Consider the following 15,998-nt stretch of genomic DNA (forward strand, 5'->3'; position numbering starts at 1 on the left):
GACAGATGAGTCAAAAGTAGAACTTTTTGGCCGACATGGGCCCCGTTATGTCTGGCGAAAACCAAATACTGCATTACACAGTAAGAACCTCATACCAACGGTCAAGCATGGTGGTGGTAGTGTCATAGTTTGGGGATGCTTTGCTGCATCAGGACCTAGACGCCATGTCATCATTGAAGGAACCATGAATTCTGCTCCGTATCAGAGAATTCTACAGGAGAATGTCAGGCCATCCATCCGTGAGCTGAAGCTGAAGCACAGCTGGGTCATGCAGGAAGACAATGATCCGAAACACACAAGCAAGTCTACATCAGTATGGCTGAAGAACAAGAAATTTAAAGTTTTGGAATGGCCTAGTCAAAGTCCAGACCTAAACCCCATTGAGATGTTGTGGCAGGACCTGAAACGAGCAGTTCATGCTCGAAAACCCACAAATGTCACTGAGTTGAAGCAGTTCTGCATGGAGGAGTGGGCCAAAATTCTTCCATGGCGCTGTGAGAGACTAATCAATAACTACAGGAAGCGTTTGGTTGTAGTTATTGCTGCTAAAGTTGGCGTACCCAGTTATTGAGTCTAAGGGGGCGATTACTTTTTCACACAGGGGCACTGGGTATTGCATAACTTTCTTTAATAAATAAATGAAATATGTATCAAATTTGTGTGTTATTTGTTCACTCAGGGTCCCTTTTATCTAATATTAGGTTTTGGTTGAAGATCTGATAACATTCAGCGTCAAAAATATGGGGGCTGTGGCGGAGTGTCCCGCCCCTATATTTATATGTGCACTGTGTTTTATTATTTGTATTATTGTTTGCGGCGTGGATAAGAGCGCCGTATATTTGTTATTGTTTTTATAATTTAAAAACCCTGTGAGGATGCGTGACTGATCAGCTAGTGATTTATTTAGCTAGCTGACAGTCACGCATCCTTAGTAAACTCGTGCAGACGGTGACCATCTCCCGAGTTAATTAATTGATTAATTGTTGCTAATCGGGATATGGTCACTGTATATAAACCTGCAGCTCTCTACCCTCGGGGAGAGTGTATTAGGCGTGAGAGCGAGGAGAGAAAACAAAACTTGAAAATAAATGCTAAACGTGCTGGTTTACACCAGCACGATATTTATTTGTTTGCTCAATGCGCCTTTTTGTTTGTTTAAATCTTTGGTTTATTCATTTAATAAATACGCTGAGCGCCGTAGCGTTCAGCTTCACCACCGCCATTCCATCCATTCATTGCCTTTGTTTACTTCCTGGTCCGTGACATCACTACCCACACGTCACTACAACAACAGCTCGGTCACAGGAGCAAATACTTTTTTCACAGCACTGTATATATATGTATGTGACTTTGGGAACTCCAGCTAAAAAAACGTTTGCCATCCCTGACATAGTATGTTGATGTCCAACCAGAGACCTGATCGTTTTGATTTTTTAAAACAACCAATCAACAAACACAACGAAACCCCCCAACGAAGAAAATGATACTGGGTGCATTCACGCAGATCATTCTGCGAAGAATCTGACCAATTCTTAGAAGATCATTGGCTAATTAACTGGTCAGATTCTGCACAGAATCTGCGCAGAATGATCTCCATGAATGCACCCACTGCTTTTGAGTAATTTGACTCATCTCTGATTATTGTGGTCCCTCTGTTTATTGTGGTCCCTCCCTCAGAGGATGCATTTAGTAGTTTAGAAGAGTAACGGGAATCTACAAGCAGTTTCATAACAGGATTTCACAGTTTTAACATTTGATCCTAGAATTGTTTCATGAATTGTGTTTTATTTATGGATAAAGGTTGTGCAAAAAATATAATTTCAATGTATATTAATATTGGTGTATGTTTAATAGTAGTGCCCCCTGAGAAATATACTTGGTGTGTAACTCAGGGTAACAGCAGATTTCCACGGGTAGAATTTAAGGGCGGCTACTTTTTGCTTCTGATACTTGAGTACTTTTAAGATCTGATACTTTCGTACTTTTACCTCAAGTAGTTTTCTAGAAGGATACTTTGACTTTTATTAAATTACATTTTTTTTCCAAGTAACAGTACTTTTACTCAAGTAACACATTTGAATACTTTTTCCACACCTGCCTGTCACCAGGCCCTACATCCAGAGTATGTATAGGGCTTAAGGAGGCTGCAGTAATCCACTTTCTGGAGAGGAGGCCTGTGTGAGCCAGTGCTGCACAGCACATCCACCGACCAATGAGAGGAGATACAGAGGCAGAGGCCCACCGACTTGTTTATCAAGCATGACTTATTTTAAAACCCTTTTTGATTAAATTAAAAACCTGGACTGGATGATGCTGTACCAGCAAGCACGGGCAGTTCAAAGTGTTTAACTCTGTAAGCAAGCAAGCCTGTTTATTTACGGTTATCATCCTGTCAAGGGATATTATCAATGGGAGCTTACAAACATACATGTCACACACTAGAGATCTGCATGAGTCTCGAGAACCGCAGAAGGACCTTCTTTCACACAAGTTTTAAAATGTAAAATCCCAGGGCATACGGTATGGAGGCTGCTTGTCTGTCGGACTGTTTTTGTGCTTCATTTGACATTAAAAAAAGGGAATTTATCTTTTAATACATAAACTGAAAGAAAGCAGAAAGCATTAGCGTTATAACAGCAACCTTAACTAAAGGTCTAACTGCCTACCAGCTTTAGCTGCAGATTAATAATGTAACCTAATCTACTGTGTATTGCTTTTATATGTGGCTTCTGGTCAATACTAGCATGAGAAATTTGACTCATGTCCAGCATAGAAGGATCAAGAGCTGGCGTGTTTTTAGGAGGCACACAGCTGGTTTAGGGAGGGCTTTGACGGAGGTGTTTGGAGACAGTGTTGTTCAGAAGCTCTGGGAATTTTTCAGACAACCTGAGATTTAATTAACTATCCTAGATCGGGCTCTTGTGACTAGTAATCATTATCACTGACAGTGATACTCAAACTTGTTAATTTATTAGAAACTAGTATTGGAAGTTACATGTGAAGCTGATGGGTCACGCTTAAGATTTTTTTGTAATGATTATTCCCCTAACATACATAGAATCAGTACCATAACATACATTTAAAAAACATTTTTAAAATATAAATAACAAGCAGATCAATAAAATACAACCCCACCATGTATATAAATTAAAAATTAGAGCTATCAACAGCACAGAACAGTATACCATAAGAATGAACAATGACATGTTTAATACCAATTTGATAAGCAATTCTGAACATGTATGACATATAGTCAGATGGATGTATGGACAGACAGCTATCCCCATATATTCCCAGAATCTAATATTCTCGGGTCTATATTAAGCTAAATAATGTTACTACCAAGTTTCATGCCAATTGGATAAGTGGTTCTCCAAATACAAAGCAAAATGTGAAGAGTGACATACTGCTTGTAGAGGAAGGGGAGGACAATCACTGGAACAGCACAGTGTTCACAGTGCTGAATACTGAAATAATATCGTTTCAATAGTGTTCAGAACAGGGATGGTGGCAGGGGAAAGCAGCGAAACACAGGGACTGGCATTTTGCTCTTCTTCTCCTGTAGGAGAGAAATGGAGGGCAGCCACATTCAGAGGAGAGAGAGAGAGAGAGAGAGAGAGAGAGAGAGAGAGAGAGAGAGAGAGAGAGAGAGAGAGAGAGAGAGAGAGAGAGAGAGAGAGAGAGAGAGAGAGAGAGAGAGAGAGAGACTACGGAAGACTGTGTCTCAGAAACAGTGCTGCTGCTGAAGGGGTTTCCATTTACTGGAGCGACACGTCTGGTGGACCTGGTCATTCCTTGTCTAACGGTTTCTATTTGAGATCCAGACTCTAAGCGAAGGCAGCACATTTGTTTTTCCTGCAGGAAAAAGTGTGAGTTATTTTAGGCTTTTTTAGTCATCCTGTACATAGAACACAGTTCTAAAGTAATATGAACAAGACTTACAGCTACTTTCACAGACCCAGATAAACTCTAATCTTGGATTACTTTACCTAAATTAACAGAGTAGTCCAAGTTTAGTGATAAATCGAGGTCTGTGAAACTACCCGTTTATGTTCACACAGGAGGCTGTGTGGTCCAGTGGTTAAAGAAAAGGGCTTGTAACCAGGAGGTCCCCGGTTCAAATCCCACCTCAGCCACTGACTCACTGTGTGACCTTGAGCAAGTCACTTAACCTCCCTGTGCTCTGTGTTTCAGGTGAGATGTAATTGTAAGTGACTATACAGCTGATGCATAGTTCACACACCCTATTCTCTGTAAGTCACCTTGGATAAAGGCGTCTGCTAAATAAAACAAATAATAATAGTAGTCCTGAGTATTTTGTGATTTATTGTTAATTAATACATTGTGTGTATTATTTTATTTTAATTAATACATTTTAGTTTTAGAAGCCAAAACCGCACAAGATGGCATCACTCATAACAGTATGAGACACTCTGCCCACCACCGTTTAATCCTATAAATGTTAATAAAAGTTCTCAAGTCACTTGTGATTGATTCTGTTTATGTGTAATAACGTGCTGGGACAAATATCTATATACAGACGTGCTCAAATTTGTTGGTACCCCTCCACAAAAAACAAAGAATGCACAATTTTCTCTGAAATAACTTGAAACTGACAAAAGTAATTGGCATCCACCATTGTTTATTCCATATTTAATAGAAATCAGACTTTGCTTTTGATTTTTTATTCAACATAATATTGTAAATAAGAAAACAAATGAAAATGGCATGGACAAAAATGATGGGACCGCTAACCTAATATTTTGTTGCACAACCTTTAGAGGCAATCACTGCAATCAAACGTTTTCTGTAGCTCTCAATGAGACTTCTGCACCTGGTAACAGGTAGTTTGGCCCACTCTTCCTGAGCAAACTGCTCCAGCTGTCTCAGGTTTGATGGGTGCCTTCTCCAGACTGCAAGTTTCAGCTCTTTCCATAGATGTTCGATAGGATTCAGATCAGGACTCATAGAAGGCCACTTCAGAATAGTCCAATGTTTTGTTCTTATCCATTCTTGGGTGCTTTTAGCTGTGTGTTTTGGGTCATTATCCTGTTGGAGGACCCATGACCTGCGACTGAGACAGAGCTTTCTGACACTGGGCAGTACGTTTCGCTCCAGAATGCCTTGATAGTCTTGAGATTTCATTGTGCCCTGCACAGATTCAAGGCACCCTGTGCCAGGCGCAGCAAAGCAGCCCCAAAACATAACCGAGCCTCCTCCATGTTTCACTGTAGGTATGGTGTTCTTTTCATTGAAAGCTTCATTTTTTCATCTGTGAACATAGAGCTGATGTGACTTGCCAAAAAGCTCCAGTTTTGACTCATCTGTCCAAAGGACATTCTCCCAGAAGGATTGTGGCTTGTCAATATGCATTTTAGCAAATTCCAGTCTGGCTTTTTTATGTTTTTCTTTCAAAAGTGGAGTCCTCCTGGGTCTTCTTCCATGGAGCCCACTTTCGCTCAAAAAGCGACGGATGGTGCGATCAGAAACTGACGTACCTTCACCTTGGAGTTCAGCTTGTATCTCTTTGGCAGTTATCCTTGGTTCTTTTTCTACCATTCGCACTATCCTTCTGTTTAATCTGGGGTCGATTTTCCTCTTGCGGCTGCGCCCAGGGAGGTTGGCTACAGTTCCATGGACCTTAAACTTCTTAATAATATTTGCAACTGTTGTCACAGGAACATCAAGCTGCTTGGAGATGGTCTTGTAGCCTTTACCTTTACCATGCTTGTCTATTATTTTCTTTCTGATCTCCTCAGACAACTCTCTCCTTTGCTTTCTCTGGTCCATTTTCAGTGTGGTGCACACAATGATACCAAACAGCACAGTGACTACTTTTCTCCATTTAAATAGGCTGAATGACTGATTACAAGATTGGAGACATGTGTGATACTAATTAAAGAAACTAATTAGTTTGAAATATCACTATAATCCAATTATTTATTATCTTTTCTAAGGGGTAACAACAAATGTGTCCACGCCATTTTAGAATATCTTTGTAGAATCAGCAATAATTCATCTCTTTTCATAGCTTCTTTGCTTTATTCTATGACATACCAAAGGCATGCAAGTATACATGATAAAATAGCTTTTAATTTCACCACTTTTCAGGAGGAATGAAGCATTATTTCAATGAGCTGTAAGGGTACCTACAAATTTGAGCACGTCTGTATATTCTAATAGACTCAATTCCATACCACTGCCTGTGGTAAAGGTCCATTTCCACTGTCAAAGAGCCTTACACTAGCAGACCATTTGAGTGTGACACAGGAAGTTATACAGTACCAGGAAGAACAATTTGTGGAAAACATCGGCATAAAGATTACAAGACTAGTGGTAATGTTACTGGGGCTTCTACAATTAATATTAAAGCATTAGAACAGAAGAACTTAAAAGAGAAAATTGGCTGGTAGCTGGTAGCAGATTGATGACAAAACTCACAACTGCACAACGTAATGATGAAAATCATTAAACTCGCCCCTGGCCCTGCTCGGCTCTGAGCCAGATTCAGATGTATTGTAAGTTTCATGGTCTGTTTCTCACTCAACAAACAGCCAGTGTAAAACCACCTGCACTGGGGCCCTCATGACTCAGATGTGCCAGTGGAAAAGAGAGTATTTGTCAAGTCCTTAAAGGCTGTTGACTGATCATCATCAACATCATGACAAGGTAACCCATTCCATCCCCTCATTCCTCTCTGTGTGAAGGTCTCCTTCCCTCTGACCTAAGACTTTCTATGTTTCTGTGTCCTCTGGTCCTGGTTTCTGTGATTAAAGTATTGGTTTGGGTTAACTATTCAACTCCTTTTAAGATTTTAAAGACTTCAATCAAACTCCCATAATTCTAAGTAAATTCAGTTCCTTCATAGTTTGCAGCTCATTCCTTTAAGCCCTGGGATTAGTGTGGTTGTGACTCTTAAAATGGCTCTTTTACTAGGTGCAAGGCAAGCGATTCTCTCCACAGCTCTGCAGAGGGGAGTTGCTGTTGCTCAGCACTAGCACTTGCAGTATACTGAGCCCTCCACTGAGACACAGCCCGCAGAATGCTGCTCAGCAAAAAGGGAGTAGACAAGACTGCAGTGGCACCGTTATGGAGGTGAGCTAATCCATCCCCAGACAAACTATTCATATAAAAATATCATTATAAAATATCATATGGGAGATACTGAAATTGAAGAAGGGAACTATGAAAAAGACCTAGGAGTTTATGTTGACTCAGAAATGTCTTCATCTAGACAATGTGGGGAAGCTATAAAAAAGGCCAACAAGATGCTCGGATATATAGTGAAAAGTGTTGAATTTAAATCAAGGAAAGTAATGTTAAAACTTTACAATGCATTAGTAAGACCTCACCTAGAATACTGTGTTCAGTTCTGGTCACCTCGCTACAAAAAGGATATTGCTACTCTAGAAAGAGTGCAAAGAAGAGCAACCAGAATTATTCCGGGTTTAAAAGGCATGTCATATGCAGACAGGCTTCAAGAATTGAATCTATTCAGTCTTGAACAAAGAAGACTACATGGCAATCTGATTCAAGCATTCAAAATTCTAAAAGGTATTGACAATCTCAACCCAAGGGACTTTTTCGACAAGGACCAGGGGTCACAAACTGAGTTTAGATAAAGGGGCATTCAGAACAGAAAATAGGAGGTACTTTTTTCCACAGAGAATTGTGAGGGTCTGGAACCAACTCCCCAGTAATGTTGATTCTGGGATCAATAAGCTACTAACAACCAAACGAGCAAGATGGGCCGAATGGCCTCCTCTCGTTTGTAAACATTCTTATGTTCTTAGTGCAGGAAAAACAGCTGACATTACAACTGGGTGGCAACAATAAGATGTCCAAAATATTTGTAAGCCAGGTTTTTAGGCAATACATTTTTTTATAAATACATATTAAAATCAATACACTAGTTTTTGAAGACCACAAAGGTGATGGTCTTTCTTCTCACCTGAAGGAGTTTATGAGGTGACTGTGATATGGAACACACCAACATCCATAGGGGGCAGGCTGAGAAACCAAACTCATTTTACATGTGACCCGAGTAGCTGGATTTGAACCCAGGCCTCCAGAGGTGAAAACATAAAGTTTATGGATTAAACCCCTTTTTCAACTTGTCCCCCAAGGACTACAATAGAATATACATGAACTTTAGGTATCCCTTTCCTCGATTCATTACAGTGTACCCCAATGACCTCCCATACCTTTTTGAGAAGATGACAGGTCAGAAGGATTCACTTAATAAGTCAGGTTAAAATATTGATGTTACAACTAGACTGGTATCGTGGTCGGTGTACAGTACTGCTTAAACCGGACAACTTGACCTAGACTTTAGACCGTGTGTGAATGGCAGTAACAGCGGTGACCAAAGAAGCTTTTTTTCAGCGTCAGACAGGATACTGTCCCTGGCTTTTTCCTAACAAACAAAGGCTGGACTACGTTAACAAGGTCACGTTTAATCAAATTCAATATGTGACCTATTAATACCTGAGGGGGTGCACAACTCGCAGCGTAGCAGAGCTGGCAAACAAATATTAAAACAAGGCAGAATTCTAGAACTGTTATAATATTGTAGGCTAGAAATTATATTCTGTACGGCAGTTGTGGTTACATTAAACAATGACGGTGTAAAACATGTTACATTAAAACTTACTGTATTTTGCTACAGACGTCAGGATTTGCAGGACTCTTTTTTACGTTTTAATTTAAAAGCAACGTAGTAGAACTTGTGTTTTTGTATTACTATCATCATTAATTTTATGCAGTAAATAATTGACCTGGTTATAAAGTAAAACCCCGAAAATTATCATAATTCCTGTTTATTTTTCCTTAGAATTAAGGTTGAAATCATTACAACAAATAAAAGTAAAACAGTGAGATTAGTAGTTACTTTGTTTTTAAGAAAGTAAAAATGAAATGCTGGACAGAAGGCTCGATCTTGTGCAAAATGACATTCGTACAATTAAAACATCATTTTTTTTCAATGCGTTTGAAATGGTGATTTGCATGGTCACACTCTGCTCCATGTGTCGATGCCCTGTCTGTATCAAGGACTTACCGGATTTTGGAGGATATCTGTAGACCGAATTAGAAGGAATGTCAAGCTCCTCGACTCCTGCATTCTGTCTGCTTGTTAATGCTCCCATTTCAAGGCAAACCAAAAAAGTTATAGTAATCCAACCGTGTACTGCAACCGCCAAGATCTTCTCACTAATAACATAATAAAAGCCCCACCGTCATCATTGTACAATCCCGTTTGGTTGTGAGTCCTAGTTACCGCTATTGAATAGGGCAGTTTTCTTTAGTTGCTGCAAAACCGGGCAGCTACATACGGTACCGGTTACAACTAATCAGTTATAAGACATGCAAAATTATTCACTGCGTAAAACAAAGCCGATGCTCTTAAGTGTTGATCTCCCGAAGGTCTTTGGAATGTGACGTACATACGCCTTTTGTTGCAGTACGGCCCTCCATCCATTGAAAGCAACAGAATGCTACTTTGTAGTAATTGGAAGCAATTGCTGTTACCGAGCTTACACAATGCTGAATCTCTCCGCTCTATTTACAAACGGAGCAGGAGAGGAGAGAAGGCAAATGGCTACCTCTGACGTCAAGTATCGCTCCAGCGAGCCTCGACTTTGCAGCCAGATTGCTTGGCACAGCTCCGGGCTTCTGCCAGAATCCAGTTCCACGTTTTCCAAAGCCGGTCCAGGTGTAATTCATTAAACAGAAGTGCCTCTTTTCCACTGTACAACCCAGACGTGTCAGGGACGAAGCGATCCCTCACAGTGCGGTTAAGGTGGTCCTGGGTGGTTTTACCACTGCAGAGCCGAGCTGTGCTACTGATGTCACACGCAACGTAAGGAAGTTGTTATTAATTATTGTTATTAATTAACTCAGTTTGCCAAAAGATGCGCAAACAAATGGTGTTAAAAAATGAATAGACCAAAGGTACAGCTGTATCTTGTATGGGTATATTTTGTAAATATATTTGTTTCTTTATAATCCACAAATGTTACTGATATCGACTTAATAAAGTTCAATTAGTTCTGCTGAATGGGAAACAAGTTTTAAAAATATGATTTGCCAAAGATATCCCGTTTAAGGATAGTTGTTGTTTCTATAGTTGTTTTTTTTTGTTTGGGTGCTTAAAAAAAAATGCTGCGCTAGCGCAATGGTACACTGTATTTTGTTTTACAATATTTTTGTAAATACGTTTAGAATAGTTTTATTTGCCCTTTTTTGATAGAATTTTGAGTGTTAGTTAATTGTAGGACTACCTTACCGTGGTTTATGTTCATTTGCTTAAAATCGTCAGAAATTCGGGCATAAACTTTCTCATTTGAACACTTCTATCTACAGAGAAACTAGAGCATGTGTTCTGACAATCTGAGCTACCTCCTCAGGATGAGCTACCTGGTAGCTCAGATTGTCAGACTAGTCTGAAAAAGAGGGCAGCAGTCTCGCAAGATCCGCCTGTCAGTCATGGCGATGACACAGAGAGGTGGGGAAGATGGTGTGTTGGCTTTCCCTTGGAGGATTGCTCGGCCCATAAGAACTGCGCTTGGTTGTGCATTCGGGTGGCCGTAATTGGAAAACACACAGAGATGCTGGCTGAGAAGGCCAGTGGTTGGAGCGAGCGACCAAAACAGGCAAGCACGGCTGAGGAAAACAGCCAGTTATGTACCCAAGGGGACGTGTGTAGTAATAGGGGAACCTTGGCCACCCTAGTGTATAGTGCATATCAGCGTAGGAAGGACAACCCCAGCTGACCGGCAGTGGGGGCACTGCGTAAGCAGCACCTTTATTTTGTAGTTTTATTACTGTGTTTTATTTTCCCTTTTCATTTCGCCTTTTGTTTTCATTATTATTTTGAGCACCTGTGAGTGCACCAGCTTTTAACTGTTTTACCAGTATAGATATTCCTGTAGTCCTGTGTACCGTTGTCGGATAACAGCACCCTCTGTGGGCAAACGTGAAATAATAAAACTGGGCACCAGTGCGGTGTTTGCAAATTACTTCTGTCTCCCGTGTGTATCAGTGAGTTACCCACCACCCAAAAAAAAGGGGGGAAAGGTGTGTCTTCTTTTTCTTTCTTCTGTCTCTCTCCTTTCTCCAAGTTCGTGACTGCACTACCCTGCTGCAAGCTACGCGCTGCACCGGTTGAGGGCTCCACACGGTCCAGACGCCATCTTGGGTGCTCCACTCCACTGCAAGCTTCGCGCCGTGACTGCACTGCAACTGTCTGCAGGCTACGCTCCACACCGTTGCAAGCTACATGCTGTTCCTGGTTGTATAACTGCAAGCAGCCCAGACACAGACATGCAGCCCAGTAGCTTGGTGCTTTGCCCACGGTACTTGGTGCTCGGTGCTTCGGCGCCCCCGTGTCTGGGCCTCGACGCCCATGGTACCCTCGGTTCCTTGGTGCCTCGGCCCCTCGATAGCCTCGGCGCTTCGGTGCCTCAAGAGCTTCAATGCCTCAAGGCCTTTTGAGCCCTGTGCAGCGGTGCCCTTGGTGCCATGCTGCCCCAGAGCCTCGGTACCTCGGTGCTTCGGCATCCTCAGTGCCTCGAGAGCTACACGCCTTGGCACCTCGACACCTCGAAGTTCTTCAAGTTTGTGCAGCGGCGCCTTTGGTGGCACGCTGCCCCAGAGGCTCAGTACCTCAGCACTTCGACGCCCTCGAGGACTCTACCCCTCGGCGCTTTGACGTCTCAAGGTTTTTTGAGCTCCGCACATTGCACCCTCGGTGGCCTCGGGCCCCTGTGCTCCATAGCCTCTGTGCCTCGGTGCTTCAGCGCCCTCAGCATCTTGAGGACTGTATGCCTCAGCACTTCGACGCTTCGAGGTCTTTGTAGTCTTGTGCCCCACTACCCTTGAGACCCTCGGGCCCCTGGTGCTCATTAGCCTCGGTAGCTCTGTGCTTCGACACCCTCGGTGCCTAGAGGACTTGCCGCTTCGGCACTTCGATGCCTGTGGCATTTTACCAGCACACTCAATCCCCTGGGTTTTTTTTCGGTGTCTCGGTGTTATACAGCCTCGATGCCTCGATGCTTTGGTTCCGTCGACGTTCCAGAGCTACACACCTCAACTGAAATGTCTAATTTCCAAATGTTTGTGTCCTGCAGGCGGAAGTTGGCTCTGCAGGTCAAGCACACACTGTGTGCGAGGTGCCTGGGCATTGAGCACGTCTCTGCTGCCTTGGCAGACAGGTCATCCTGCTCCCTTTGCGCCAGGTCCAAGGAGAGCACCCTACAAAAAAGACTGGCACTTTTCTCAGGCGAGAGCTAGAAACGCAGACCAGGCGAGGGATATTGCCGAGTTAAAGGGCCAAATGGCCCGGATACTCGAGTACTTAAGCAGACAGCAGGTTCCCCCTGCGCCTGCCCCAGCTCCACCAGCGCCTGCCCCAGAGCATACCCCAGCTTCGCCAGTGATTGCTACAGAGGTTGAGCAACAGGACATGGTGATGAGCGAGGAGGAACAGGATGCGCTTTCCTTAGCGGCTTCCTGGGATGAGGAGTCCTTCTTGCAAATGGAGACTCAGGAGCCAGACCTGACTCAGATAACGGCCCCCAGCTTCCAGCACCCTTGAACTTGATTCAGGCACTGATGGAAAGGGCCACCAACTTCCTCCAGGTACCCTGGAAGGCAAGTTCAGAGCAGCGCAGGTCTGTTTTCAGTCTGTTTTCAAAAAGAGGGGTTCTAGTCAACGCATTTCTTGGTGCCAAAGGAGGTCACCGGCCTTCGCCCCGTCCTAGACCTGAGATACCTCAATGGGTTCTTGAGGGAGAGGAGGTTCCAGATGGTCACACATTGCCACATCCTCCAGTCTGTCCTGCAGGGCGACTGGTTTACACAGTGGACCTGAAGGACGCGTATTTTCACGTTCCTATCCGTCCAGTGCACAGGAAATATCTCCGCTTCGCCTTTCAGGGGAGCGTCTTCGAGTTCTTCGTGCTGCAATTCAGCCTCTCCTTAGCCCCTGCACGTTTTCAAAGTGCATGGATGGCATCCTAGCTCCCTTGCGGCTGCAAGGGATCAGGGTGATGAATTACCTGGATGGCTGATTTGTTCCCAGTCCCAGGCAGGAGCAGTGGCACACACAGCGATTGTGATGGAACATCTGTCAAGGCTGGGTCTCACCCTCAACGATGCAAAAAAGCCAATTAACACGGTTTATTTGGGTCTCCGGCTGAATTCCCTTACAATGCGAGCCTACCTGTCAGACGACAGGGTAGTTGCTGTTCGCAACTGCCTGGCCCCGTTTCAACCAGGGTCCACAGTGCAATTAGTGTTGTGCCAGAAACTACTGGGTCTGATGGACACAGCGTCCTCAGCTATTCAACTGGTGTTAATTCACATGTGCCCGCTACACCCCAAGCGTGACAGACACAATTGGCTGACAGTGTCTCGTCTGTGCTGGAATGCAGTACACTGGTGGAGGCAAGCCCCTCACCTGAGCGAAGGCATAAGGATGGGAGTTATTTACAACCGTCAAGTGGCGACGACAGACGCATCCAACTCCGGTTGATCCTGGTTGGGCCACTGGATGTCCCTGCACATAAATGCACTAGAGCTGAGAGCAGTCCACTTCGCGCTACAATATTTTCTCCCTGTGCTCTGCAACAAACATGTCCTTGTCTGCATGGACAACATGTCAGTGGTTGCATATGTGAACCACCAGGGAGGGCTTCGGTCCCCGGGGTTACACCGCATAGCCTTTCGGCTGCTGATCTGGGCACAGAGGCCCTTACTGTCCCTCCGGGCTGTACATCTCCCGGGAGTGGTGAACTGGGCGTCGGACCTCCTCTCCCAGGAGGGTCCTCATCCGTCAGAATGGCGACTGCACCCTCAGGTGGTGCAGTGCATTTGGGAATACTTCGGGGAAGCCCAGGTCGACGTCTTTGCCACAGCAGAGACGATTCATTGCCCTTTGTGGTTCTCTCTCCACAGCTGCGGAGGTCCACTAGGCGTCGACGCCCTAGTGCATGAATGGCCCAAAGCGCCTTTATACACTTTCCCACCTATACTGCTGCTCCCTGCCTTCCTGCCTTCAGGAGAGAAGAAGCAACAGTTCTCCTGGTGGCCACTAGATGGCCCAGGAGAACCCGGTTTTCGAAACTCTGCCAGCTGCTGCAGAGCCAGACCTGGGAGATCCGGCTTCGTATGGATCTCCTCAGCCAGGCGAAAGGCACCCTCTGGCACCCAGAACCAAGCAGACTCCAGCTGTGGGTCTGTCCACTGAACGGTTACCGTCTGTCCGACCTAGGGCTCTCAGACGCAGTAGTGAGCACACTGCAGAACACTAGGGCTTCTTCCACAAGAGCGTTGTACGCTTATAAGTGGAAATATTTTCAAAACTGGTGCATGGCCAGAGGCCATGATCCCGTGTATTGCCCTGTAGCAGTTATTTTACAGTTTCTGCAAGATCTACTAGAGGCGGGTAAATCCCTCTCTGCGTTGAAAGTGTACCTAGCAGCCATATCTGCATGCCATGTCCCCATCGACTCAGTATCCCCAGGCGCTCATACTCTGGCGACCCGTTTTCTAAATGGTGCTTGCCGGTTACGACCTCCTATAAAGAACTTCCTCCCCAAATGGAGTCTAGACGTGGTACTGGAGGCTCTCACGAAGGCCCTGTTTGAACCCATAGATACCATAGCTGAAATATCTCTCTATGAAGACAGCCTTTCTGTTAGCTAAACGGGTCTGTGAGCTACAGGCATGGTCCATGCACAGTTCCTGTATACACGTTTGGGACAATGGAAACGGTATTGTTACGCACGAATCCTGCTTTCCTCACTGAGGTGATTACAGTGTTTCACTTGAATCAATCAGTAGAACTAGAGGCTTTCCATCCCCCTCCCTTCACGGAGGAGTCAGATAGGAGATTAGATTCCCTCTGCCCAGTTTGGGTATTGAGATGCTATGTGAATAGAACGAGGTCGCTGTGTCAGTCTGACCAGCTCTTCGTTTGTCATGGTAAACGGACCCGAGGTCAAGCCCTCTCTAAGCAGCAACTGTCCCATTGGATTGTGGACACGGTTTCGACTGTGTATGCTATGCCGGCCTACCCCCACCTGGTCGTGCACTCAAGCAGAGGTGTGGCTACGTCATGGGCCTTCAGAGGTGCCTAGTTGACCGATATATGTACAGCGGCTAGCTGGACTACCCTGCATATGTTTACCAGGTTCTACTGACTTAATGTTGTAGATCCCTCTATGCCTTTAATAGGCACTAGGGTCCTTGAGGTTGCACGCTTACACCACCAACACTAGATGGCAATAACAAGATGTCCCTCAGATGCTGTCCGCTCATTCTCCCTCACAACGTCTCTGGTATACTTTCCCAAAAGTATTCAATTTGGTGGTCATCTTTGAATTGAAAGGGAATGTTAGGTTACAGATGTAATCCCGGTTCCCTGAAGGAGAAGATGACCGCCAACCTTGTGAGGTTGCATCAGTTGCATTCGCAAGTTCAATGCAAAAGAGGCTGAGATCTCCGCTCAGTGACTATTTATTACCTCGGTGAGGAGGGACCGAGGACGTCACTCCGCGGAGGGGAGCTTTGATATAAAATGCTCAGTGAATATCTGACAAGCAGGCATATCCCAAAAGTATTCAATTTGGCGGTCATCTTCTCTATCAGGGAACCAGGGTTACATCCGTAACCTATAGTTTTGGATAGCCCATACATGCGTTCCTATTTATAGTTAATAGCAATATTGACCGTATTTGATACCTGTACAAAGTTATAAGCTAATATTATAACTTACCAAAAATGGTAGCTCAGATTTATGGGCGTGTATCGAAGAGGGAGGAAGTAAAGTAAAAAAAATGTCACAGCGCATGCGAATTTTGTGTGGGCATGCGTAGTTTGGGTAGGTAGCTTATCCTGAGCGGTATAGATTGTCAGGACACATGCATTTCCTCAGCGTCCCAAGGCTGTACTTTTCTCTCATCACACTCGCTGCCCGCTACCAGTAGTTACAGTAT

At 44.3% G+C, this 15,998-nt stretch overlaps 1 protein-coding gene across 7 annotated transcripts in view; it reads right to left on the minus strand.

The window, feature by feature from the left end:
• The window catches only part of LOC117424379 (E3 ubiquitin ligase RNF157-like), a 74,953-nt gene extending 65,157 nt beyond the window's left edge, over positions 1-9,796 (minus strand). For 3 of the 7 annotated variants that reach the window (XM_058992499.1, XM_058992501.1, XM_058992498.1), the window contains exon 1: positions 9,603-9,795. In XM_058992499.1, coding sequence (XP_058848482.1) covers positions 9,603-9,723 — 121 coding nt within the window. In that variant the 5' untranslated portion in view covers positions 9,724-9,795. The other 4 variants (XM_034040649.3, XM_034040648.3, XM_058992502.1 and 1 more) reach the window with 2 other exon arrangements.
• Positions 9,797-15,998: the final 6,202 nt, after the last annotated feature.

The sequence above is a fragment of the Acipenser ruthenus genome, chromosome 19, assembly GCF_902713425.1.
Source record: "Acipenser ruthenus chromosome 19, fAciRut3.2 maternal haplotype, whole genome shotgun sequence".
NCBI lineage: Eukaryota > Metazoa > Chordata > Actinopteri > Acipenseriformes > Acipenseridae > Acipenser > Acipenser ruthenus.